Source organism: Serinus canaria, chromosome 2, assembly GCF_022539315.1.
Source record: "Serinus canaria isolate serCan28SL12 chromosome 2, serCan2020, whole genome shotgun sequence".
NCBI lineage: Eukaryota > Metazoa > Chordata > Aves > Passeriformes > Fringillidae > Serinus > Serinus canaria.
The window spans coordinates 47280931-47308159 of NC_066315.1; the positions used below are offsets into that span (position 1 = coordinate 47280931).

At 37.1% G+C, this 27229-nt stretch overlaps 1 protein-coding gene across 2 annotated transcripts; it reads left to right on the forward strand.

Annotated features, from left to right (window-relative positions):
* Positions 1-26939, forward strand: ANLN (anillin, actin binding protein). 2 transcript variants are annotated; one of them, XM_018920697.3, is made up of 25 exons: positions 1-142; positions 4310-4463; positions 4836-5120; positions 5535-5881; positions 6586-6808; positions 7701-7894; positions 8023-8130; positions 8609-8729; positions 9582-9698; positions 10213-10439; positions 10965-11116; positions 11422-11569; positions 12224-12359; positions 12685-12867; positions 13435-13561; positions 14381-14429; positions 14509-14565; positions 15952-15990; positions 16338-16359; positions 17387-17499; positions 19152-19205; positions 22022-22108; positions 23590-23697; positions 25054-25226; positions 25555-26939. In XM_018920697.3, the coding sequence occupies exons 1-25, from the start codon at positions 125-127 to the stop codon at positions 25676-25678; spliced, it is 3366 nt and encodes a 1121-aa protein (XP_018776242.2). In that variant the 5' UTR covers positions 1-124; the 3' UTR covers positions 25679-26939. The 2 variants fall into 2 exon arrangements, with proteins under 2 accessions (XP_018776242.2, XP_009094164.2); XM_009095916.4 differs by lacking the exon at positions 19152-19205 and having other exon boundaries at positions 29-142.
* The last annotated feature ends 290 nt before the right edge of the window (positions 26940-27229 follow it).

The window sequence follows — 27229 nt, forward strand, 5'->3', positions numbered from 1 at the left end:
TCTTCCCGTGGTGCCTGCGCGCGGCGGGCGCTGAAATTCAAATCCCGGCAGCGGTTGGGGTGGAGGTTCGGCCGCTCGCGGGCGGCCTTGGCAGAGCGGACTCTGCGCGGGCACCGGCACAGCGATGGACCCGTTCACCGAGGTGAGGGCTCGGCCGGGCCCGACCTGCTTCAGGTCGTCAGCTGGGGAGGGGGCGCAGCCAGGGAGGCGGCGAGTTGTCAGTGTCGGGGACCGGGGGGACACGGGGCAGGGAAGGGGCCGGTTGGTGTCCGAAGGGAAGGAGCTGCTCCTTGCGCCGCGCTCTCGGGTCAGGATAGTTGCTCCTGGCTGAGCCCTGTCAGCCACCCTCGTCCCGCTCGCTGGGGGGTTTGCGGGCTTGCAGCGACCCTCTTGCTCTGCAGCGGGGAGACGCTCGCTGCCCCGCCCCTGGATCCTTGCTCCTGCCGCTGCCTCCGCTCCTGGAGCCGCCCGGGCCGTGTCAGATCTTGCCGGGAGAGGACAGTCCACGGGTGATAGGCGCAAGGGTTTGCGGAGGAGAGGCCCTTTCCCAAGGCGGGAGTTTGCCTTTCATGCGCGTCTGGCAGATAAGATTCCCAGTGGGGACGGAAGGGACCCGGTAGCAGACCGGAACGCTGTTCATACTCTGTGCCTGCCATACGTAAAGGTCATAAATCATACGTAAAGGATCATAAATCTGTCACAAGAGGAGACCATCTGATAAAAAATGCATACTATTTGGCACGATTGCTGCTTGCGATTGGACGCTTTCTTTGGCAGGCACAGTTTTTTTGTTTTTGTTTTTTTCTTTTAAAAAGGGGTTGTTAAAGTGAATTGGCTGCGTGCTTAAGTTTTACAGAAGCAAAATTGTAGTAAAATGAGGAATTGGCCACCTTGTGTCTGTATGAAGGTTGAAAGTTTCTTAAAGATGCTCTGCTGTACTCTGATTTCATGTCAGTTTTAGAGCTGTCTTGGGACTCCTTTGAGAAATATCATAGTAAAAAGGGCCTTCAGTCCACAGCCTGTGTAAATAAAACCTGAACTACTTGAAAAAAAATTCTAATCCCATACACTGATGAAATACTCTCTCCTCCCCTTGTAAACAATCTGTTTATCAAACTGACATTCTTTAGGTAATTTGAGTGCCCAGAACAAGTGACTGCACAGATCTGATTTTAAAAAAATGAACGTAAGGTATTGATCTGAACAGATTTTAATTTGTAATGCCAAGGCAGTCCTACCCTATCCCCATGTAAAGCCTTGCTAAGAGTAAACATCTAAAACCTCCTTCCTTAATTGGTAGTGAGTGACATGATCCAGCTCATCTTAAATAAACTTCAAGTCCGGACTACTGAATCAAATTTAAAATGGTTTTGCATTCTGGGAGATGTTCCAACCTGTACACGCCCTTCTTGTACATAGCTGACTTCGAAATGCTTTGAAAATGACCAACTGTGAGGCCACTCCCCAGAGTAAACTTCGTTCAAGTGTTTGCCGGTATTGCAGAGTGCATAAAAAGTCACCTTATCAAGAATGTTTCTGCTGTGGAAGACATTCCACTGTTGTGTAAATTTCTGACCATTAATAGTGTCCTAGTATTGAAGCTTAGTAACTTTTCCCAAAGTTCTGTGAAAAGAAATTTTACCACATATTTTTAAGTATTTATGTTCTGTGATTTGTGTTGCTGGTTTTTTTTCTTTTAATATAATCTTTCTTTAGGTTAACTGTTTTCAAATAATCTTTGTCTACACATTACCATACTCTGCAGGGACCTGGTGAGGCACTCTAAGTGTTGGTTATTTAAAACCTAATAATTTGAGCCTTAAGTGGAAGAAGCATATTGTTAATTGTCTGCTGATCACTTTGCAGTACCAAATTTTGTCTGTGCTTCAATGAATTTAAGCTCAAATAAATCTTGGTGTAAGATTCAGTGGAATGCTTTCAAAACAGTTCTGAAATAATATTTGTTTTGGTTAATCTTGCAAAAAAAACCTGATAACCTTCTGGATCTCAACCAAATTGTTAGTACAGATTGCACTGAGGAGATGGTACAGGGGGTACTTTCTCAGAATCACAATGAACATACTTTTCTGACTCTCCATTCATAGCTGATTTTATATAAACTCAACTTTCTTGCACAAAAGGGTTTATGTTTGTTACTATGGGATTTTAGAAATAGTTTAGGTTTTGTACTTTGAGATAGTTTTTACCATTCATAGAAGCAAGGATGATTTCCTAGCATGGAGGATAAGCAAATAGAAATAAGCGATGCAGTTGTTTGGGGAAGATTTGCAAATGTGAGGTTTGACGTTAACTTTTCCTTCAGTTGCTCCCTTTGCTCAATTCTGCAAGTCAAGCAGGGTAGTTGAACAAATTCTTGTTCAAGAATATAATCATGTATGATTATATATGAGCCTAAGTATCTTCTCTAAAATGTACTTTAAAATGTACTTTTGAAAAACTAAAGTTGTCTATTAACATTTGAAGTGGGAAGGTTTTTTTCTGATTTTTAGAAAGTGATTTTGTGCACAGTAATCCACTTTGTCCTCAGATTTCTTGATGTAATGAAATAGGTAATGGTCCCAGGCACACCATGTGATTCTTGGGGCTGTTCTTTACAGGGTCAGGAGCTGGGCTTCTAGTGGGTCCATTCCAACTCAGTGTATTCTAGGATTTTAAACTTCTATGCTACTCTGAAACTTTGTCATCAGAACAATTGGAGAATGTCCTTGTAGAAAATACCCTGTTGATGAACTTGGAAAGTAAGCCTCAAGTTGTGGAGTGTGGCTTACTCATCGTGTGTAACAGCACCGTTGGAATTATGGCAGTTGAATGGAAAATTTGAGATGCAAGAAGCCAATAGGAGCTGGAGCTGAACAACAGAGGCGTGCATTCTTGGGAAGTGACATCTCATATGTAACAACTGAAACTCTATTTTGCTCAGCTAACAAAACAGAAAGGAATGTGCCTCTATTTGAATAGAACTGTAGGAATACTGTTGTAAGACATATTCAACTTTTTGCAAGAAGAGCTGTTAGTTTAAATTGCCTTTAGGATTTTTTTTAATGTGGGTACTATATGCACTTTGTATCCCTCTCTTTGCATTTTGGAACTAAGGAATGTTGCCTTGTGAACACAACTAGCATGGAACCTGCATTGAAGGCATTCGTGGCATTTCATTTTTGGGCTTGGGATTTTTTTCCAATTCCCCCTCTTCTGTGAAAATTAGCAATGCTGAGATTTGTTTTCACAAAAAAACTGTTGAGATTGACATTCTATTTGTCCTGTGTTGCCCTACAATAGAACATTGTTTAAGACTTCAGCCTTAGACAGTTAAAAATGTCAAATGTGTATTTAATTGCTGTGTAACAAGACAGATAATGGCTGGCACAGTTCTCACAATAATTTATGTACCACCAAACAAGTGCAGTTTATATGCTTCCCTTTAAAGGCCATTAGTTCAATTGCACAATTTCTTGTCTCAACCTTAAAACCTAGATCAAAAGAGTCATTAAGTATCCTTCAGATGTGATCAAATTGAGTGATGACTTACAAGTGCTATATTTAAAACAAACCTTTTAAACCTGAGTACTTTAAGGAATCACCTTGTATTAGTGTGGAACATTTACTAAAACAGCTATTTTATATGGATTATAATCAGGGTACTCAAATTTCCAACGGGTAGGAAATGAAAAAGAATGTTATATAGCTTAATTGGTATCTCTTTATATGTTTTTTGTATAGAGATATCTTAAACAGGTATTTACCATAATTTAGCTAGGTATAGTATCAGTCTATTTTTAAAATTTAAGTTTGAGGCAAAGAAATTCACATTTTGATTTAGAAGGTGTAATAGCAATTTTTTTAAAAATATTGACAGCCATGCTTTTATTTGTTGAACTTTTTTATGACCTCTTGACAATCATTTCAATGTTGTTTATTTTGTTAGAGGGCTAGTGCCAGTCAGGTGACTTGACCAGATGCTTTAGCAATGTGACAGAAAACCCTGCTAGCAAGACTTGACAGATCAAGTGATGATTCAGGATTAAAAAAAAAAAAATTACTTTCAAACATTTCTGATGATGTTCGGGTCTATAGGAGCCCCTATTCTTTAATTTTGCCGTTGCTTGTGTCTCTTTAGCCTGATTTTCTTTCAGTGCCAAGCTAGTTGGAGACAGTAGTTGATTTAATGACTGAAATTTGGAACCTGCTGCCTACCTATGCTAAACAGTATTCCATCATCTTTTACTCTGAGCTGTTACCCATTAACACACTGCAATGTCTGGTAACACATGACTTATTGACCACTCAGAAACTCCTTGAAAGAACCCGTGCCAGGCGAGAGAACCTGCAGAGGAAAATGGCAGAGCGGCCGAAGATGGGGGCGAGACCCACAATGCAGACCAAGAGGGCCAGAGAGCCTTTGGCAGAAACTGGTAACCAGGCAACTCTTCCCAGTGATGAAGGTATTTAGTGGCATGTTTAATAAAGATTGTTTTGATACCAGTCTCATCTTTTTTTTCCAAAGGGAAAGTGAAAACACTGAGCATTTATCTTGCACTAAACAGTCATGGATGCAGTTACTTGGCCACTAAGACTAGCTTGTGTTTAGCTGGACCTGAGAGCAGATGTGCCAAGTCCTTAGCAAGCTCTTTAGAAACAATTGCGTAATGCCAAAGAGAGTGCCTTGTGCTTGGTAGATTTGGGAAGTGCATCTTTTTGGGAAGCATATCAGGGTATTCATAAGTCATAGCTTTATTTGTACTACAGTTACGTGTTGTTGGAAAGTATTTTAGATTGTTTGAATACTAATTTGTTTGAATCTCTGACCTATCTAGTAAAACCAGATACAAAGCCATCACCATCAAAAAGACTCTGCCCTAATGATATGGAGACTCAGGCTTCTAGTTCAGAGAATGTACAGCCAGTTCCTTCAAGTTCCACAAGCCATGATTCTCCTCAGGTGACTTCAGAATCACATGAAACTGCTTCTAACAGAGCTTCATTGGTTCAGCCTCTTGAGAAAGTGAAACAAAACACCAAGTCAGAAACTCCTGCGGCCCTTTCAGTCAAAACACGTATGCAGAAGTTGGCGGAGCAGCGGCGCTGCTGGGATAGTGAAGGTATGTTTCACTTGCTAAGCACCATTGGTGACTCTCAGTGTTTGCATTGATGGTTATGCAAAGAAGAAGATAATGTTGTGTGTGGGAAGTTTAATGTTTTTTAAAAGAATTCTAAGCCAATTCTAGGGCAGGCCTAAAATACCGAAGCTGTTATCTACACCTTAATTTTAAACTTCTGGTTTTTTACTACTCTCATGCCTTGCTCCTCACAACACTGACATAAAATTAGTAAACTGTTTGCTTATATTTTTTTAATTTGATTAGTCTCAATGCCTCTAGGGCTAGTTGCTTGATTCTGTTGATGGCTGGAACATCTATTTGTTGATAAACTCAATATATAGTATAATGCAAAAGATACAACTATATCTCAGTATAATTTATTAGCAAAATAAATGTGTTTTCTTTTTTTTCTAGATCCCTCTGAATGTGTTCCTCTGTCTCCTCTCCAGTCAAAAGATCTGTGTGTTTCTCCACCTAAGCAGACATCCAATGCCCTGGCAAGCGAAACCCCTATTGGGAGAAGAGGCCGTTTAGCTAACCTTGCTGCTACAATTGGTTCCTGGGAAGATGACCTAAGTCATCCATCTGCAAAGCAAAACAATGCACAAGAACAGCCTGGCACTACTTGTTTATCCAAATTGTCCACTACAAGTGGAGCATCTGCTAGAATCAATAGTAGCAGTGTAAAGCAGGAAGCTGCATCCTGTTCTCAAAGGCTTGTTGAGGCTTCTATTAATAAACCAGCAAACTCAAAGAGAGCGGTGAGTGTCTGATTTAGTTGCTGATTAAAAATTGATTTGAGTATTGTATTGGGGCGGACAAATGTTAGCACATAACTGTTTAATCTGAATTTTAAGATTTAGTGTGAGTAGTCTTAGTCTATTTACAACTTTCGCTTTATTGCAATCCCACGTGCCCTTTTTTTAATAGGAGATCTGAAACAGCTTAGAATTCCTTTTATTGGAACCTAAAGATGAGAGTACTTATGTGTTTTGTTGATGGCAATATACTTGATTGCTGCTCTTGACCATCAGAAGGGGGGCTTGTTACAGAGATACTGGGTTTCACTGTAAGTTCATGTAGTTGATTGACTGAAATTGTGAATGTTATTGCTGTACGAAGACTCAATCAGAATGATGAAATAAGTAGTATCAGACACTTATTGATTAATTTATGCAATTTCTGCCATGACAATATCTACCATGTGCATTCTTGTTTAGGGAAATGTGGGATAATATTTGAAATAGCTGGCAAGGGCATCTGGAATCAAATGCTGAAACAATTTGAATACTGGATTAAAAAAAAAGTACTAAAAGCTTAGCACTTGTTCTTGGCTTTTTCTTTTGTTGAAGGAACAGGTGTATTAGGTGATAGTGTGCTATGCAGAGTGCTTTCATTCTTTTTCCTCTTGAGTGTCTAAGAACATAAGTCTCATCTTTTATTTTTTTCTTTTTCCCCTGTTAAGGATCCAAACAATTTTTTAACGCTATCTTCAAGAGCCACTGCTCCCTGTTCTAAAGAATCTGAAGTACAGCAACGGCCAGCAGAGAATCCCTGCAGTCCTCGGAAGACTGAAGAGTGTACACAAACAGCGAAGTCAGCTTTACCTCAACCAGTTCAGTCCAAAGCAGAGCCAGTCAAAGGAACACATGTGCAACTTGAACCTAAGGGTAAACCCACAACACCAGGTAGGCTGTTATTTGGCTTCAGTAAATATTCATTCAATGTGCTGTGTTGAAAACAACATACTAGTTAAGAATTTAAGGTACCATACCAGATAATACCTATTTCCAGCTGTAACTTGAATAAAATGCTAATGAGTTCTGTGATAATGGTTTTAAGTTATACAGCTTCTGTATTTTGCAGGGGATTTTTTCTTAGACATGTTTTTAGTAACTCTTAAGAGCAAAAGCAGCCTAACATGTTAATTGAGATTATTCAAAATTTATTTCAGACTGTTTGGTACTGTATGTATCCATTTGATATAATGTTAAAAGCCTGCATATTTAGAAGAAATCGAAGCTTGTTGCCACATAGGTGCTCTACCTTTGCGATGTCTTTATTTTCAGTGATAGCATTGATGTCAAAACAAGTGAACATCCTCAGTTTTAAATTCAATGGCGTGTTGTGTCAGGAACCTGGACTAATAGCTTGAACTCTTAAAAATGATGGCTAGAAAAGCAAGTTTTAGATATGCTGACAGTAACAGATAAGCTCAGTCAAGCAGGGTGGATGCCAAACAACATATCCCCCTCATGCACTAGAATGCTAATTTCTGTGAATGATGTAAGTGGGGCTGGTTGAAGAGGAAATTTGGAAAAGGCAAACCAGTTCAAATAACTGATGTATTACATATGGACTGTAGTAAAAGAGAGACATCTACTTGCTTTGATGTTCTGTTTTATTAACATTACTGTTATGATTTGCATTTCAGGTTCAGTTTGTAAAAAGTGTAATGGAGTAAGAGCTGTAAAGGAGGCAGCTTAATTGCTTTACTGGGAACCTTCACCAGGATACAAAATTGCAGTGATTTCTTTAATTTTGAGAGTTTCTTTCAAAACAAAACAATTGTTCTTGTAGGGGGATCTGGAATTAAGCCCTTCCTGGAACGCTTTGGGGAGCGCTGTCAGGAGCGTAGTGCACGCAGCCCTGCTACGAATACTCCAGGGTGCAGAACACCCACTGTTACCCCAAATACAAGGACAATCCAGGAGAGGCTTCTCAAACAAAATGAAAATTCCTCTACTGCCAGTTTAGCACTTCAGCTTAAACAGGTATGACTTGTTACGTTCATAGCTAGCTTATAAGCTTGGGGAAGGTTATTACTGTTCTGCCCCTACCTGAGACATCTGAAATGTTGTGACACCTTAAGCTTTTCTCCCGTTTCCCTTCATTTGTTTAGGAACGTGAACGGGAACTTGCATGCCTTCGTGGCAGATTTGATAGGGGCAATCTGTGGAGTGCGGAGAAAAGTGACAGTTCAAAGAGGAAGCTTCCAGAAGCTAAAATGGTAATGTGTTACCTCATCAATGAAAATATGATACTTTGAAATGCTTTAACATATTCTGAATACAGTGTTAGATGTGGAAATGTATATAAGGGATAAAAACCTATGCTTTGGGAGTGCTTGGACTGGCAAGACCACTTGTCTAGTGACTTGTATAATTGTTAACAAATTATTAGTTTATTTACCTCCTGTAGAATTAACTAAGACAAGTGATATTGCTTTGAGCCAATTGATTTATTTACTTTTTAATGATAAGTGTAGGGGGTTTTATGTTCTATAACTGCAAAAGCAAAAGAGCTCCTCATGCAAACATTTAATATTTAATATTTACCCCTTCAGTTAAATATTTTGGATAAATAAATAGGGTACTGGAGAGGCAGCCTCTTTTTCCTAGCAGATGTTAAAAAGTATTTTTTTCTGTTAGTGTTTTAGTTGCTTTTAACATTACCTCCTTAATTCATTCTGGTTTTATTCTTGCCAGGAAAGCCAATCTCAGGACAGTCCAAAACATCCTCCTAGTTTGGAAGCCTCTGCTCTTAGATCATCAGAAGACACATCAGCAGGTGACAAGCCAGCAAAGTCTCCCAGCGTGGAGTCTTCAGGTGAGAACTGCCACAGTTTACCTGTGACTAGTGCTGGACAGGAGCACTGCACTTGATATTCATGAGCAGAGAAAGAGGCCAGTAACACTGATGTGTGGAACTGGACCTCTCCTTTGGTTACTGGTTATCTTATCTAAATCTTCTTATATGATAGTAGTACTCTGCACTCCTATACCACTTGGAAGGATGGCAAGGCAAGACTGTCTTTTTTTTTTTTTTCAGTTGATGTACCTTTGTTTCAAACTTTCATGGAGGTTAAAGGCAGGGAAGTGAATGAGAATTGTCAGTTACCTATTTAGTCTATCCTGTACCTGAGTAACCAAATTTCCACAAGATGCTATTGGGAGGGAACTCTTCCCTTGTCAGTATCCCTCTGTGATATTAATTCTTATGGTAGGACACCTGAAAGGATGCCAGGAGCACCTCACAATTCCTTTGTGGCGCTTACTGAGCAGAAGAATCTTCAACTCTCTGTGAAAAGTGTGAACTTAGTTAACGCTCTTCGTAGATTGTTCACTTGAAAGATGTATCAAATGTCCTTCTAGAAAAATTGGGTTTGCATGCAGTGGTTTGTTTAGTGAATTTTTTTGTTTGTCTTTTTAAAATTTTCCCTTTTTGCTCTTGAGTGTCTGCACTCTATGGTTTCAGCATTGTTTCTTGTAGTGTCAGTATTCTGATTATAATATAGAAGTCTAGACGTACAGGTTGTGGAGGGTATTCTAATGTTCTTTTTTTGACATGTGGCTAACTGGAATATTTAATCTGGTGGTCTTTTTGTTAATAAGACTTCTAAAATTCAATAACTAAAATAAAGGCTCCACATAATACTACTTTTCTTTGTAAATCCCTTAGATACTTCTAAATGTGAAGAGACAGATAAACCCAGTCCTCTGAAGACTGCTGAGTCAAAGAGCCCTGTAAAAGCAATGTTTGTCTCAAAACTCGAACAACTTGATGAAAAACCAAAAGGTTTGTATTGAGTAGACTTATATAAATGACTTAGCTCTCTATGGCCCCTTGTCTAGGACAGCGTTAATAACCTTCAAGTCTGAACAATTAATTCAAATGAAAACGTTTGCTGATCCCCATGTGTTTTGTAATGAGATTTATATGAAACAAAGTAGGAAACTTCAGCTATCATACATAACCCTTCTCTCTTGACATTCAAGTCTTCAAGGAATATTAAAAAGCTCATATTAAAGGCTCATTGGAAAAGGATGGAAATAACTGCCCTACTGTTTGACTTGCAGTTAAGTTTCAAATGTATTTGAACTAAAAGGTTAAAATTTGTCTAAAATGTGCATCTATGTATTCCCTTTCTGCATTGATTATGCAGTATATGTACAAGTAGTATATTAAAATAGCCATGTAAGTGTACTTTCAGGTTTTATACGCCCAACTGCAAAAAGTGCTTTTTAATCAAGCTTGCTTGTTTATTGAGAGCCTTGATGCTACTAATATATTCAAAAATGTCACCCTTCAGATGAAGTATACGAAGGCAAAATGCGTGTGGATGATGAGATGAATAGCTCAAAAGTGATAAATGAGATTTTTGAAATTCTTCAAGAGGATGGTCCAGACATAGAAAAGCTGAAGAAAGAAATGAGCATGAGCCTGGAAGGTGAAAGTGATGAGGATGAGCAGGAAGAGTCACTGAACATTTCATCAATGTCTCTGTTAACACCTCTAGTGGAATCTGTTGGTTCAGAGGTGAGAATTCAGGGAGGGTGGGGAAGGGCTTTTTTATCACACAGAGATGTCCAAATGGCTTGTGAGCTGTGATATTTTGTAATATTAGGATACGTGGGCAAATAAAGAAGTTACAAATGGTATTTTGCTAATGAAAGCATAATGAGGCAAAGTTATTTTTCTCTGAAATAGTGTAGCATATTGGATGCCCTGCTAAAGAAGTGGTCTGCTAAATTAAACTTGTTACTAGTACTGGACTTGCAATGGCATACATGCATACAGTGGAGTGACCGCTGATGAAAAATCTGAAGAGAAGTAATTATGTAACTGCACTGATTTGGAAGCTGAAGGTGGCATCTCATTGAGTTCAATAATCTGTTAGTGTCCTTAAATAAATAAACTTGCTCTATGTCCATACTTATAAAATATCATCTGTTAAATAGTATTAAGCAAATTTCCTGTTTATATGTAAAACAAGTAAAGGAGAAAGAAAACAATATTATTATGTGAACAGATAGCTGTAATATGATGTTTTCTTTTCCTTAGGCCTTTGGTTCCCCTTCTAAGTCAACTGGGGAAGGTAGCAGTATCAGTGATGTCAGTCTGAAGTCTGAGAAGTTCCAAAGGACCAGAGTTCCCAGGGCAGAATCTGGAGACAGTATTGGCTCTATGTTGGAAGAGCGCAATCTTCCTTACAGGTAATAAACACAACTCCCCACCCCTGATTCTGTAAGTGTTCAAGTTAAAAGACTGGCTTTTTAAACTCTACTAATGATGCATACTATTCAAACTACAAATTAAGTTTTCTTTGCAAGATCTCAGCCTTTATCAAAGATTTTGTAGTCTTTTATGTTGCTTAAATTTAAAATCAGTTGTTAGAATGCTTTCTTTAATGCCATTTAGGCAAGTTGGAAAACTTCAATGTATATTACATGCCTATGTATATATTAAAAAGAGCTTGGCACACCTGGTAAACATTTTGTGGGGTTTCCTTCTTTGAAAGTGTTGATGCATACAGATCCCAAAGATTTAAGGAAACAGATCGTCCTTCAATAAAGCAAATAATTGTTCGCAAAGAAGATGTGGCTTCCAGACTAGAAATGAGAAGAAATGGCCCATCTGATCAAATCAACATCAAAAAGAAAATGCAGGTACCTAATATGCTTCTTAAAATCCTTTTTCTAATCTACTGTTTCCAAATTTAATTGCCCCTATGAATGTCCAGGGCATTAACATACTGCTTAAATCTGCAAAATAAGGTTGTTAGGTTATTTCTATTTTGCATAAATATCTAATGGTAGGGAATGATGATGCATAATTTGAACAGCTAATGCGTCTCTTAAAGAAATCATGTTATAGATGAAGTCTTGAGAGAACAAGCCATTATTTTGAGAAGGAGACGGAGAATCTATGTCTTAGCACTGCCTTTAAATTAGGCAGAATTTGTAACTACGTACTTTCAGTAGGTAATATTCTGGTCTTTTCTAGTGCTTTGTTCATCTCTATTGCTGAATTTATGGTTAGTGCTGCTGCCCCTGGTGAAGGGAAGACTAGACAGGATATGGAACGTACAATATTGCTGTCTTTCACTCCCCATCATACCTCTGAGATCAAAAGTTGTGCTGCAATGTTCTTTTGCTGAAGCAACAGTTAACTGCAAGTCTTTTGTAGTTTGCTGTCTAAAGGATCTGATTTTCTTTTGAAGCCTTGCTCCCCAAAAAGGCTCATCTAGAGACATTTCCTTCTTTGAACGCAGCACTAGATCTCTCTTCTTGATAATTATTTTTACTATTTGTTTTCTCTAGGAACTGAACAATGAGATCAACAGGCAACAGACAGTGATTTATCAAGCCAGTCAAGCTCTGAACTGCTGTTTTGATGAGGAACATGGAAAAGGGTCACAAGAAGAAGCAGAGGCAGAGAGACTTCTCCTCTTTTCAAGTAGGTTTTTTGACTCAAGTTCAGTTCTTTGTAATGAACATTTTGACAAGGATCATAATTTCTTCCTCAAGCATTTATTGTGTTACCTTGTGGCCATTTATTAATAGTTCCTCTGGAGAAAACAGGATAGTATCTGTTCTGTCTCAGATCATTTTATAGGCAAGAGGACATTGTCGCCCTGGACATTTTTGTATCTTTTTTGACCCTTAAATATTAATCATTTTACAGTGTAATGGAAATATAAGTTGTATTTTACATACTTAAGGCAGAAAAATTTGTTCAGTAATTTTTCTTCTGTAGAACTGTAATTAATTTCTTTGTGCAGCTGAGAAGAGAACTGCTTTATTGGAAGAATTGAATAAACTGAAGAGTGAGGGACCACATAATAAAAGAAATAAAGCTGCTTCTACATCCGCTGAATTTGCTCCCTCCAGGGGATCTGTTTCCATTTCAGAAATGCGTCTACCTCTAAAAGCAGATTTTGTATGTGGTACAGCTCAAAAGCCAGGTAAAACTAGCAAACAAAAGCTTTATTTCTTTTCTCTTCCTTCCTCATTCTCCCAACATGTATTTCTGGTTCATTCTCCTTGGGTTTTGGTTTTTTTGTCTTCTGCTTTGATGTTCTCAGAAATCTAGAGGTAATGAAAATTTAGCTGTTGTCTTCAGTTCATCTCCTTCTGACTGACTTTTCAATGTTTCAGTGAAAGCTGATGTGTGGTTAAACTGGCAGACCTAAGTAAAATAAATAAGTAATAAGTAAAATAACTAAGATTATCTGCTGATCTGACTGGAAGTTCCTTTCCCCTTTCATACACTGGTTAGTGTAGGTCTGGCCTGAGATGCCCCAGGCAGTAAAGCAGTTGCTGTGGATCCTGTGGAGACAATTTTACTAGTAGACACAGCATAAAGAAAATAAAATTGTTTTAAGATTAAGTTTATAAGCAAGTCTCAAATGTAACTAAATGTTTTAAGAAGGGTGAAACAGAGTTGTGCTTAATAGCAATGCAGTACTTGAGGATTTTTTTAGGTACTTGGAGTCCTCTGGCTAACCAAACCATCTGATGTGTACTTACAGAAGCAGGAAATTACTACTATGTAATAATACTGAGATCTGGAGCAGAAAACATGGTTGCAACTCCATTAGCAAGTACTGCCAGTTCCCTGAATGGAGATGCTCTTACTTTTACTACGACATTTACTATGTAAGTATAAAGAAACTCTTGAACCAGTTTTAACTCTGGTGGAGCATGCATAAAAACATTTGTAGTCTTAGTTATAAGAATGTCATGTTCTGCAACAAAGTGTGGAGAGATTTTGTGGTGTAGCTATTTCCTTCTTCAAAAAATAGCTGGAAGGCACTTCTTTCAAAAGAGCAACCTAGACTTATTCAGCCATCCATCAGCTATATTCTCTCTTTCTCAAAGGCATTTTCTGCCTTTTGTTCTCTCCTGGAACACCTGCAATGACAGACGGATTACTGTGCCTGAGATGTGTTTTTCTCTTTTTCAGCAGCTAACATTTTATATAGCTATTTGGTTTTGGTATCTGGGAAAATAGTGCTCTTATAACTATAAATTCAACTCTCACATGTCAGATAAAAAGGCATTGTGAGTTCAAATGGCTGTTTGCTAGTAAGTCTTCAAAATAAATAAACAAACTCAGTTTTTGAAGTTCAGCTGTACTTAGATTTTCACTTAAAGCTATTTACTCGAAAAACCCAATCTGTGACAGGGGAGGGTGCAATCTGAGAAATGGTGGATGCACATTATCTGCCTCTTGTACATTATCTCCCCTCCTCTTTTCTGAGTTCCAGAAAGTATTTTTAAATAGTAATACACTAAAATCTTCTTGCTCCTTGGACAGTTATAAGGAGCAAAAGGAGGGAAGAAGTAAAGACTAATTTAAAACCCAACAAAACTAACAAAAACAAACAAACAAAAAACCCTAAAACTCTGCCACAAACAAAAACAAAACCCTTTTTGCTTCAGTTTGTTTAACTTGTTTTTTCTTCTTCCCTTTAGGCATGATGTGTCAAATGACTTTGAAATAAATATCGAAGTTTACAGTTGGGTATGTATCAGTTCCTGTGAAGAGGAGGTGTAAGGGAGAATGATGTGCTGTACTTTCTCAATACCTTTTTGCCTTACAGGTGCAGAGAAAAGAAGGTACAAGCACTGATAAAAGGAAAAAGACAAATAAATCTAAGGTAAATGAAACCTGAAAATCAGTAATGTAATGTTTCAACAGAAGGTGTACTAGCAAAACTGACTGATAGTCTTACACAATCTGTTGCTCGCTTTTACTGCCTTCTTGGAACATCTGCCATGACAGATGGATTATGGAGACCTACAGCAATTAGTAGATTGGACCTGCAGCACTTGGTTGAGTCTGAAATATATTGGTGGGGAAGAAGTCTTACTAGTTCTACAAAATGCTATGCTTTGCAGACAATTTTTTGTTAGGTGCGGGGCCTCCAATAGTGGTTTATTGCCTTTTTTCTCCACTTCAGTTAAATTATGCCAGTCGATATGCCCTACCCTGGAGTTTGGTTTGTCTTTAAAGTTTTCTTGATCAACTAACAACTCCTCTTTATACCCAGTATTAAGTATAAGCACTAGATGCTTACTTTTTAAAGCAAACATTGTTTTAATAAGTGTGTGCATATCAAGTGTTTGTGCTTCTTTAAGGATATGTGAAGATATGTAACCCTAAACAAGCCTTTTTGGAGGTGGTTTGGGTTTTTTTTTTTGTGGTGGTTTGTTTATTTTGGATTGCTTTTGGGGGTGTGTGTGCTTTTCTTCTTTTCATTCTAATAGAGCACACAGTGAATTAATGGCTTCAGGTCTGATTTCCTCCTTGACATGATATCTGTCACTTGGTAAAACCAGGAAACTTGAGTGTCTTTCAAAACAGCTGGAATGAGTACTTAAGTCCCGTGTCTGCAAGCAGAAATAGGAAATTTCTTTGTTCTTTGATTTGGCCCAGTAAAAGCTTCCACCTATTTTCTAATAAAAATTTCAAGTACCAGGGTTCACTTCTCCTATGCTGTAGTTTAAAGGAATTTTTACTTAAAACTGAATGATTTCATGCTACTGTGGGTAAGTTGCTGATATGAGGTTATAGGTTTGCCAGTGGCATCCTATATCTGCTTTTTGACAAGCTACTTTGACTTTCAACCTCAATAAGAGTACATAACTCCAGTTTGTGTTTACTATAGTCTCACTTAAACTTTGAGATTTTAATTTGAAAATAATGACGTATAACAGCAGTATATTGAACATATCCTTACTTTTATTGTTAACTCTTACCTGTAGTTTAGCAAATGTAACTTTGAAATCCCATTACATAGGAAAAAAGGCCTACTAAGATTGGTTTTGACTGGACGTAATATATCTCAGTGGAAGAAATGCTACACAGCAAAGAAATAATTAATGCAGGAAAGTTAAAGCAGAAAACCAAAGACTTACTCATAGTAATGAGTACCCATTCAAAATTTGAGATAAGCCTTTGTAGTTTCACTGTCTAGTTCTCCTGCAAATGTGCTGGACAAGTTCAGTAGTAAATGCATTTATCTTCTTGTCTTCTTTTGTAGGTTATTACTCCAAAGAGATTATTAACATCTATTACCTCGGTAAGCATGAATGTAATATTGTAACAAGATCTGACTATGTCCCCTTCCAAAGGGAATGTTCTCACAGATTAAGGCTGTGCCCATAATAGATTCTTTCTGTTCCTTATGTAAGGCTCCATAAATTGTCCAGTTTTCTGCCAAATTTTTCAATCAGCTCAAGAAACAGCTCTGTTACATATATAATACTGGAAATATGCATCTATTTGGACTGTCTTTTTGATTTTTTTTCTATTTGATTGGCTCTTTAAAAGTACTTAAAATCTAATTTCTTTTTACCTTGGATTTGTCTTTAGTAGAAACTGTCAGAAGTACTTTTTCACTAAGCTTTTATATCTCTCTCTTTCTAGAAAAGCAACCTTCTTACTCCAGGTAAGTAGAGTCTAAACATCTTATGCCAGGATGAATAATCTACACTTGCTGTCAAAACTACTATATCAATAAATAACACTTGTAACAGATGACAATTTGTGAGTAATGAACACTAAATTTTCCAGCCCAGAAACTGGCCCTGTGCTTATTATGTTACCGTTATGTTCCACAGAAGATATCTTTACAAAATCAGAACTAAAATGTGGTATCAGATACCCATGGTTTACACTTTTTTTTCCTGAAAGTATGAATTCAAACTTATTTAATGATTTTAAAAGTAGAGAACTAGAGTCTGCTGTCAATGAAGTAATAACAGAATAATTTGAAAATATGAACAGATCCTAAAATATTGCTTGTGTGTAGTGTTTTGTATTATATATTTATATATAAAAACATGTATAAACTTGTTTATATATTTTTGACTCTTGACAGAGCAAAGCAGCACCTCTAAGTGTTTTTCTAAGTATATAAAAACATTATACACTTATCTGACTACAGTATGTGATACATGAGCTAGCTTTAGCAGAAATTTCTGTAACAGTAGCTCATGATCTAAATCTGGAATGTGTATCATGCTGCTGCTACTAGTAAAATTCCTGAGCTACAGTGTCTGTTTCTCCTGTCTGTTTCTCCTGATATAAGTGCAAAGGAAAGGCATACAGGTTCTGGAAGATTGCAGTGTGTCACTTGAGAAGAGGTTAAGAGATAGAAAAGTCACATTCCTACTGCAGGGCATGTGTGCTTTGTGGTGTGCCCCAGTATGCTCTCCATCTCCCTGAGACTTAAAATGCTTTGTGGATGTTTTCAAACCTTGTTTCTGAAAGAAGAGATCTGCTGAGGAGGAATGGTGTGTGTCAAGATTGTCTCTGAATGTGCTGCTGGGCTGGGCTGCCCTGCAAAGAGCACTTCTCTTGGAGTACTGAGCAGGGCATGCATGCAGTAGTGCAAATAAAGTACTTTTCTTTTAAGCCTAGCAGCATCCTGGTTGTGTGTTTTGGTATGACTTCACTTTAACTTTTCTCCACAGCCATGGCTAGTCCAGGTGGCCCAAATGCCATACGCAGTACAAACTTCATCCTTGTTGGATCCCACAAGTTATCGCTGTCTTCTGTGGGAAATACCAAATTTGCACTGGACAAGGTAATAGAAATTATTGGTTGCTAATCCAAAGGTAATTGCATGCTACTAGAAAAATAAGAGTCTGGGTTTACTTTTCAGGTGGAAGTGCCATCCTAGAAATGAAATATATATAATGGTTTCTAGATAGGTTATTCATATAGATGTTAAATAATTTTTGTGTAGTTTTTACTTTACATTCAATTCATATGAAATTGTGTTTTGAGATAAACAGGGAGACTTTCACTACTATGCCAGCTGCTCTTTCATTTCTGTAGCTCAGTATAGGATATGGTTGGGCAAAGATAATGAAGGAATTTGATTACTAACTTGATTTCACTGATGAAAAATTGATGTATGCAATTGGCGTTTCTATATGTGGTCTTCATTTGTTGCTCCTAGTTTTGCAGTTGTCACTAAAGAAGGTTTTTTAAAGTGTGTTTTAATGATAATGAAGTATTTGAAATTTTCTGCACCTTATTGACCTAAAAAGTGCCATTTGAATATATTTAGGAGCATGAGTTTTTCCTTTCATATCCCAATTAAATTTGTGGAAGCAAAATACCTTAAGTTTTTTTTGAGACCTCTTATCGACTTTTGTCCCTCTTATTGACTTTCATCCCATTAGTTCCTTGTCTAACAGAATGTTTATTGGCTTTTGCTATGAGAAGTTTAAAAAATACATTCTTACATTCCTTGCAATCTCTAACCTTGTAATATCTAATACATAAAACCTATTTTAATAGGTGTTTTTGCCAGCAGCTATCCTAAGCTAGTTTAAATTAATTCAAATGTTACTACAGTTTATGGTAGTACTAAATCACAGCTTTAGCTACCCAACAGCAGCATAAGAATAATTTTCGTTTTTTTTTTTTTTTTGCTAATCAAGTTCTATGGTGATGATAGTATTACTGCAATTACAGCTTCTGATAAGAAATGAGAAAACAAGAACTAGTTGTGTTTGTGTATAAGCCTTAAAACAAAATGTCTCAATAATCCCAGCTTGCATTTTAGGAGTTTTACTTTTTGTAGATGACATAACAATGGTTAAATTGCACTGTTGTTACTGAGTATGTGAATTTAAGAAGTAGCAGCTTTGGTTCTTCAACAAAATGTTGCTCTCTTAACCAGAACTATATGTAGAAATCTTTGTGTGTAGCTTCCTTATTGGAAACCTCTTGTTCTTGGAGATAATAGAATCAGCTTTTGCATAATGTTCAGCAGTTTAGGTCTGGACTTCACTGGTTTGCATTGTATGACAGGACACTGGACTGGCCTAGTGAAATATAGCAAAGGCACAATGTTTAAAGAGAATTCTGGGGAAACTATAACTTGGTTAATTTTTTGCAGATGCAGTCTTACAGTTATCTGGCAAAATGGGGAATTCTCATTCATGATTTGTTTGGGTTTTTTTGTTAAATTACTACCTACAGTAAAATTTCAGTTTTGACTTGGCCTGTGGCTGTACCAAGCAGCTGTTTGCATCATGTATTTCTAATATGGAACAAACTGATGCCACAGTGGTTTTTTTTGAGTGTCATTTCTCTCTTTTACCTATGTACCGTTAAAATGCAGGCTATTAAGGACCAAAATATACTCATGTATAACTGTGTCCTTTTTTCTTCTAGACCATAACTTTACACTAATTGCATTGAGCATGTTTCTTTTTTCCCTAGATAAATTTTGAAGGGGAGGAAAAAGAACTCTTGGGCTATATGTTCCAGGACAAGGTTGCTATGATCCTTTAGTTTCTAACTTAAAATAGGAAAATGCTTTCTAGTGCATGTTGCTTATTTCTGTCTGGCCGTGATTGCAGCTTTTTTAAAAAATTTTTCTGAGAAAGTGCTTACAAAGATTTACTAACTAAACACAAGATGTTAGAAGCCTTTAAGACTTGCAGAATTCTACCCCTTGTCTTTCACAATAATAAGCGTGCTGCTGGAACTCAGTTTTTTAGGTTGTCTAGGGTTGTTCCTTAACTAGCATGTTTCTCTTGTCTTCCTAGATAATTAGAGGAGCGTGTTTCTTGCTTCAGAACAAATTACTGTCTTTCTTAAAGATTTCTAGTCAGGAAATTTGAGCCAGCTTCTTGATGAACTACACAGAACAGAATCAGCTGCTGTGCTGATAAGAGAACCAGAGAAAATGTCTGGCAGACTAAATGTTGGTTTAACTCAACTTGTTGCTGCTGAAGAAAATTAGAATCTCGCAGAACCTAAGTAATCTTGCTTCTTATTCTAACCTTTTTCTGACAAGACAAAGCAAGACATTTGGCATTTTAAGCAAAAATTTTGAAAATACTAAACATGTCAAATAAATGAGGTCCTTATTTGTACACAAATGTGTAATTAAAATGTTTTGCTTGGTGCATGTTTTGGCTTTAAAAATTATGTGAATTGATATCCTTAACAGAAATTGTCTTTAACGTATGAAAATACTTTTATCTAGTTAATAGTTTATTCGAGTCCGGCAGAAGAAAGTGTTTTAGATGAATTTTCATATTTCCTCTCAAAATTAAGCCAGTGATATTTTTAGTGCCTATCATCTTCTATTTTTAATCAAAAGTCTCCTAAGAAACCAGTTTTTCAAATGCTTGAGTTCTCTTGAGACCCTTTACAGATAATCTTCTGTGACAGTATGCTTTGTTCCTATGGCAAATACCTGAGTGACCACACCAGGATGCAAGATAGCATAGTCATGGGCTTTAGTTTTCTTTTAATCTAGCTGGATATTTGTCAAAGTGCTTTCTTTCCATCACCTTTAACTATTAAAGAGATATATTGTTAACTAGAACTCAAGATTTTCTCATTATGTGTACAAGAGGATGTTTTGAGACCTGCTTTAGTAATTAGTAATGGTGTTGTAGGCTCTGCAAAACTGTGTTGTGTTTGTTATACAACCTCTTTGCTTTGCCTCTCACACTGTTCATCACTGGTAAACTTCCTAAATTGGATTCTTCTCTTCTCACGTAAAGCTTAAAGGAAATGCATAGTCCACAAACCCAAAGTGGGGAATGGCCAAATATTCTTGAGGCCCTCATTCAGAAATGGGTTTTACTGTGCTTTATTAGAGTTATATGCCATCATTCCTTGGTGTAGCATGTGGGGTTTGAGTTGTCTTTGCTGATAAGTTGCATCAGCCCTGGATTTTTTAATGTTTTTTACGTGGAAGTGTTTTACTATGTTTTGCTTAAGTGGTCATGGAGACTCCTACCTAATGCTTAGAATTTTTCTGTGCTATACTATTCCTGTTGAGTACAGGAGCAAGCCATTAATGCTGTGTTCGTTCAGTAGATCTGACATATGAAAATGATTTGATCACCTGCTTGTGCATGTATGTCTTATGTCTGGGAGGAAGCTGCATGATATCTGCAATTCAAAGGTGATCAGTTTCTAACCACAACACCTATTTTGGTGTTCTACAGGACTCACTGAGGCCCACAGATGAGCACTTTTAACTACTGAGGGTTATTCCTGTTCATCTTAACTACTAGCAAAATTGAGTTCCATTTGAATGATGCTGATTCCATAGTTCTGAAAGCTATTTTGTTACTGTGTACAGGTGCCTGTGCCTATTGCCTGGCAAACAGTTCTTTATTTTTATTTGGCTGCAGCATTGTCCTTCCTGGCTTTTCTAGTAATACAAAAGATGTGTGTTTCTGATTTTTTTGTCAATTTCTTTTAAAGATTCTTAGCAGCGTTGCTTATTCAGATTAGCAATAAAATACAGTGTGTGGAATGCTGTGCAGGTCATCATTTGCTTGTTGGATTAGCAGTTTGCCTCGGTTTCCTTGTGAGGGAGGGGAAAAAAAAAGAAGGGATGCGATTTCATGGGAGTAGTTAAGGTAATGAGGCATTATGTGTGGAGGGATTGGGGAAAGCTCAAAGACAGACCTTTGCATGCTCTTCCTCAAAACTCTTGACTATCAAATGACTGTGTAACTGACCTCTGGTACAGTAATGAAGCTATTATTTTTTTTTTCCAGTGGCAAAAATAGGACTGAGAACCTTTAATGTTTGAAATTACTTAACACATGTCTTTAACACCTTGAGTACTAGTTGAGAATTGCTTTCATTACTTTTCCCCTTTCTAGCTCTTTTTTTATACAAAGATTTATCTGAGTAGGCACTACTACATCATGCCAAAAATGCTTATGGTATCCAAGTACCATTCCTGTTTAAGCTCACTTTAGTATTTTCCAAACAACTTGGTGTCAAACTGAGGCAGAAGCTTGAAAGGTGTGGACTGATGCCTTCTGTTGTTTCTAACCATGCTTGAAGAACCTGTTTTCATAGCTAGAGTGCATGTTCATATATAAATATATATCCTGATGAGCAAACTAATAAATAATTCTTGGAAAGCTTCTAAATGAACTTGAAACCAAAAGTGATTGTTACTCTTTTGCTGGAGTCTGGCTGACTGCTTCTTTCTGGCTGAAGGTCCTAAGAACAAGACAGTGCTAATGTCTTGGTGCAGGTGGCTTGCTTGAACTGGTAAGACTTAATTGAGAGGTGTCAAAATTAAATGATTATTTCACATTTTGCAGGTTCCCTTTTTGTCGCCTTTGGAAGGTCATATATATCTGAAGTTGAAATGCCAAGTGGACTCTTTGGTGGAGGAGAAAGGGTTCTTGGTAAGGTGTTTACTGTATTCACTTTCAATTCCTGCCATGGAAATTACAGGTCCTATTAAATATAGCAATTTTTAAATGTCACACCTGTGTTTGAAGCTTGTAACTACCTTGATTTTTTTTTTTTTTTTTAAACCTCTGTACCAGACCGCAAATGGTTTTTAGTTTCTCTTCTAAACATGTCTAAGTTAAGGCTACCTTTTAAGAGTTTGTGTATCTCTCTTCTAAACACCTGGGTATTTGTTATTTTGAACTTCAGTTAGCCTTCTCTTGCTAAAATCTGTCATGTTAGGTAAGATTTTAATTTCAATGGCAGAAAATTTTACAGGACTCTTTTTGTGTGTGTCTAATAAAAACAAAAGATTGGGTCTTTTTCCACTGTGTTCACAGCTTTTCTAAATGACAAAGAAACAACAGTATTTTACTTGAGAAAAATCTTGTGCCATTCTCTCTAAAACTGGACCTAGAAAATGTAGCTGATACTTGGGCCTAGGAGCTGGAACTGTTGAAATGTCCACAAGATGGCAGTAAATGTGCTATGAAAATGAAACATTAACATTTGCTGTTATTTTGGTGTTTCCAGAAATCACGATTTCTTTAGACTCATTTCAAACACTGCTTTCTGTCTCCTTTCCCTTTACTTAATTGAAGTCGAACAGATTTCATTAGATGCAAACATTTCACATGCTGATGGTATTTGCTGTCCCATGTTTCTGTGTACTAATTTGAGAAAGTCCATATTTGCTTCTACTATACAATATGTAAAACCTGAAGAATGATGTACATGCATACTGGATTTGTTCATAGTAACTCCCTGCACCATTGAAAATTAGAATCTGAATTGTGAAGAGTGAGAATCACAATACACACCTTAATTGGGAAAGAAGTTCTGTATAAGTTCAAGAGGCATCAGGAATAGAAGTCAGATACTAAACTCTCCATTCCAGTTCTAAGGAAATGAGGCTTGAAATGGATGAAATACATCACCCAATAAAAGAACTGCCAACACAAACATTTAAAAATCAATTTCTAATTTCCTTTGAACTTACTAAACGTTCTTGAGTGTGGCCTCTTGAATAGCTGCAGGTTTTTTAATCCTGATTTTAAAGTCAAAAATTATTCAAATATCTAATAATAATAAATTGGTTTTTGAACATATTTTAGGAACTATTTATACTGTATAATCAAGAAATAACTGTTCTTTACCTTAAAATAATAGCAATGCTTGTCACCATCAACATGAAAATCTTGTCATTTTAAACAGCAATGATAGGTGCCTTTTAGCAAAAGGCTGCAAACCTGAGAATGATAGTGTGAGCTAATTTTTTGTGCCATCTGGAAAATAAATACACTGTCTCTCTCAGTATTTTTTTTTCCTTCTCTTTCATTTAGTGCTATGAAGAGTTGCACTTAGAGAACTATTCTGGTAGAAAAATAGTCAAATACAGACCAAGCTCAAGTTACATTTAATTTTTGTTTTTAAGACTATGTTTGAAGATGTCAGTGGATTTGGAGCGTGGCATAGGCGCTGGTGTGTGCTGTCTGGAAATTGTATCTCCTATTGGACATACCCAGATGATGAAAAACGAAAGGTAATTCTGTTTTGTAAAACTTAAGCCTACAGTTCTGTAGTGCCTTACACAAATAGTTGTTCAGTGTTTAAGGACATTGTTAATGCTTAGGCTTTAGACTGGTAAAGCATGGAATTCAAGTTCTTCAAGCTTCCTTGGAGAATGGAGGGGACTTTTCTTCATAAAGCTTACCTAAATCACGGCAAACTTAGAAACTGACTTCCCTGTCTAGTAGGAAAGGGAGAAAAGTGATGGAAGATCCATATTTAATTTCCCCTTTAGTCTTAAGGCATTCTATTGTGCTCATCAAATCACTAATTATTGAATTGAAATTGATTGGACTTGTACAGCTTAATAAGCAGACTGTATCTAGTTGCCTTAAGTTTTAGGCAAAATGATGACTAACACTTAATATGGTAAAAAATTAGAGTGGGCAATCCTTGTATATTGAATAACTGTCTTATTTGAAGTCTTTGTCTTCTTGCAGCTCTACATTGTAGCTGGAACTGGTGCTTCTTAAATGGTTTTTGCAGAAAACTAAATTCTTTTTGGGCTAATGAGACAAATCAGAGGTTCATCTGTCACTGAGGTGAACCTTCTTTTCTCCTTAGTGTGTTGCTGCAGTGTACTAAATTGTTTCCAGGTTCTTTTAAAGACTGCTTTCAAGAGGGTTTTTCTGATTCACTGAAGTTATTTACCATTAAACACTTTCATGTTTAGTGGCAGAGCATTTTCTTTCCTAAACTCCGTGGCAAACTCTGGTCCTTTTGGGACTTCTATGCCAATCCAGATGCCTGAGTTTAGTTCCTTCCCTGCTAACAGAGGAACACCATATGCTGATAGTTGACATTGCCAAAATATATCAATGTACTTTCTTTCCTTGCCAGGAGAGAGGGAAAAATCTCTGCCTACTGTAAGACAAGAGAGTGGGAAAAAAAAAAAAAAGTTAAGCAAGAAGAAGGTTCCTCTTTTGCTTTTGTCTGCAAGCAAGAAGCTTTGGTTTGTTTTGCAGATTCTGTTCTGGAAAATCTTCTAGAGTTGTTTCACTATTTTTCAGAGGAAGAGTCAGCTGTATTTTGGTGATCTACAAAAATATTAAACTTACTAAATGCATCCCCTCACCCCTACTGTATCTGTTCCATCGTACAGAGATAGATGACACCCAGAAATATCAGTATTAGTCCATGATGACTTTAAATGATGGGATGTTTTTTTAAATAAATTTCTTACAGCTGTGCATATAACACCTTTTTGAATGGAGTAACTCACTGAGAGAAGGTGTGTTCACTTAATACCATCAAAGTTGTCAACAGATATATTGCTCAGAATTACTCTTGATTGCAGTGCTCTTGACTGGTGAACTGATTTCACTTGCAGCATCCTTTGGGCCGGATAAACTTGGCTAACTGCACGAATCATCAGATTGAACCTGCCAACAGGGAGTTCTGTGCCCGTCCCAACACTTTTGAACTAATAACTGTCCGACCTCAGAGAGAAGATGACCGAGAGACTCTTGTCAGCCAATGCAGAGACACGCTCTGTGTTACAAAGTGAGTGCATGAAATCATAGAAGTTGTGGGAGGGTATTTTACCTCATGTGATAGTTGTAGTAATGTAGGAGCTTTACAATGTTGTCATAAGGATGCAAAGATCATTTTAAATGCTGAGGTTTTGGGTGGCACTTGAACTATTTTTTTCACTTTTAGTCCTAACTGCTTTCTAGAAGTGGAAATGCCAGGTGGCTTGGTAGCAGGATGGTGGAATGTTTGACTTAATTTTTAGCCCTACTGTTTGGGCTTCTGTGGTTGATCAGCTTGACATTTGTCACAATAAATAACTGGTGGTGGAGAATAATCCATAGGGTTCCTTGCCTTCTAGGAACTGGCTGTCTGCTGATACTAAAGAAGAGCGTAACCTTTGGATGCAAAAGCTCAACCAAGTCCTCATTGACCTTCGCATGTGGCAGCCTGATGCCTGCTACAAACCTTCTGGAAAGCTTTAAACTCGGGAAGGGAACTACACAAGAAAAGAGTTTAAATTAAAATCTGGGAAGTCCTCTGGGTCACTTATGCTTTAAGTTTGAGAGAGTATTTAACATTATACAGGACTATGTTATGCAGTATTTTCATTTCACTTAAAAAAATTTAAAACCTTCTTACTTCCTAGTTCTGAGCATGGTAGGATGCAATTAGCTGTTTCTCAATGTGCTAAATATTTATATAACTCCTTTTTTGGAAGTCTTCTAGCTAGGTGCATTCTCCTTTTTTAAGCAACTAAATTATTGCAGGAAATCACACTTCAGGGCAGGAAGGGGGCACTAGCTAGTGAAAGACAAGCTTTTCAGATAATTCAGCTCCCTGAAAGAAACAATGTTCAAAATACTCTTAACAAGAATGCTGCTGAAGCACAAGATTTAATGTTGTAGCATTTGTTGGGGTTCTTTTGTAATGATCAGGCATGGAAGTTACTAGTCCATTTTGATTCTACAACATACAGTATAGATAATTCTGCTTGTCCAGCATCCTTGTGGTCAGAACAAAACATGCACAACATATTCATACTACTTTTGCAATTTCTTATACAAACTAGTGTGGATAAGTGCATGGCATGTACACTATGTGATTTGCAGGTATGGAATTAAGTATATTGCACTTTGATAGAAATGGAAGGTCTTGAATATTTTTGTTAGGACTGTTATATAAAAAATAATCAGACAGAAACATTTAGGTTTAGGGCTGTATATGTCAGTATTTCCTGGGACTTATGGTTTTTACAAGCTAGAATTCTCCATTTGAGAATCAGGAATAAGTTAATAGGTAGTAAAAGTGCCCTTTTTTTGTTTTGTTTAATAATAAAACTTTACAAAGCTGCTGTGTACCAACTAATACTCCTCTGGCTGAAACAATGGGTCTTCCTCCCCTTGATATACATGTCCAGAAAGCATATAAAAGCAGTACTTCAGACCCATCATGAAAATGGCAACATTTCTCTGTTAAAACTTGCAGGTTTTATGGCTTTTCACTGAGCGTATTGAAATTCCAGATCATTACTTCACTAGGAATGCAGTAGTGGAAAACTTAAGATTGCTATTGCTGTTATATATTCACACTTGAAACACTAAATTCTGTTACCTTATACTGTTTTCATACTGCCCCTTTTGTACTTGCTTTTAAATCTCATTTTCTTTTCTGATGTCTTTTAAATATTTCTAAACTATGTATTGAGATTTATTTTATTCATTTAAAATAAAAAGTAAAACCTTTCCTGCTTTTTTCATAATGTCATCTATGCAATTTGAGATTCTAATTTGTAGGCTGAAGAAAAGATGGATTCCACACTGTTTAAGGAAGGATTCTATTCTGTACATGTATCCCAGAATTCCACTTGATAATGTGAAGCCTTGGACATAGCTAGCTGAATTTTGTAGTGGGAGGCCAGATTGTTCATGTGCAGCAGCTCATCAAATATGAAGAAGAGAGAGTTTTTTTGTGACAGATATGGCAGCAAAATAACACAATGTGGTCAGTGCAAGAGCAAATTTCAGCAGTGGATG

Bases quoted from the DNA above. Each gene is read 5' to 3' on its own strand.
- ANLN (XM_018920697.3), top strand. The intron at 4,464-4,835 runs GTATTTAGTGGC...TGACCTATCTAG, and splicing joins AACTCTTCCCAGTGATGAAG to TAAAACCAGATACAAAGCCA. The intron at 7,895-8,022 runs GTATGACTTGTT...TCATTTGTTTAG, and splicing joins TAGCACTTCAGCTTAAACAG to GAACGTGAACGGGAACTTGC.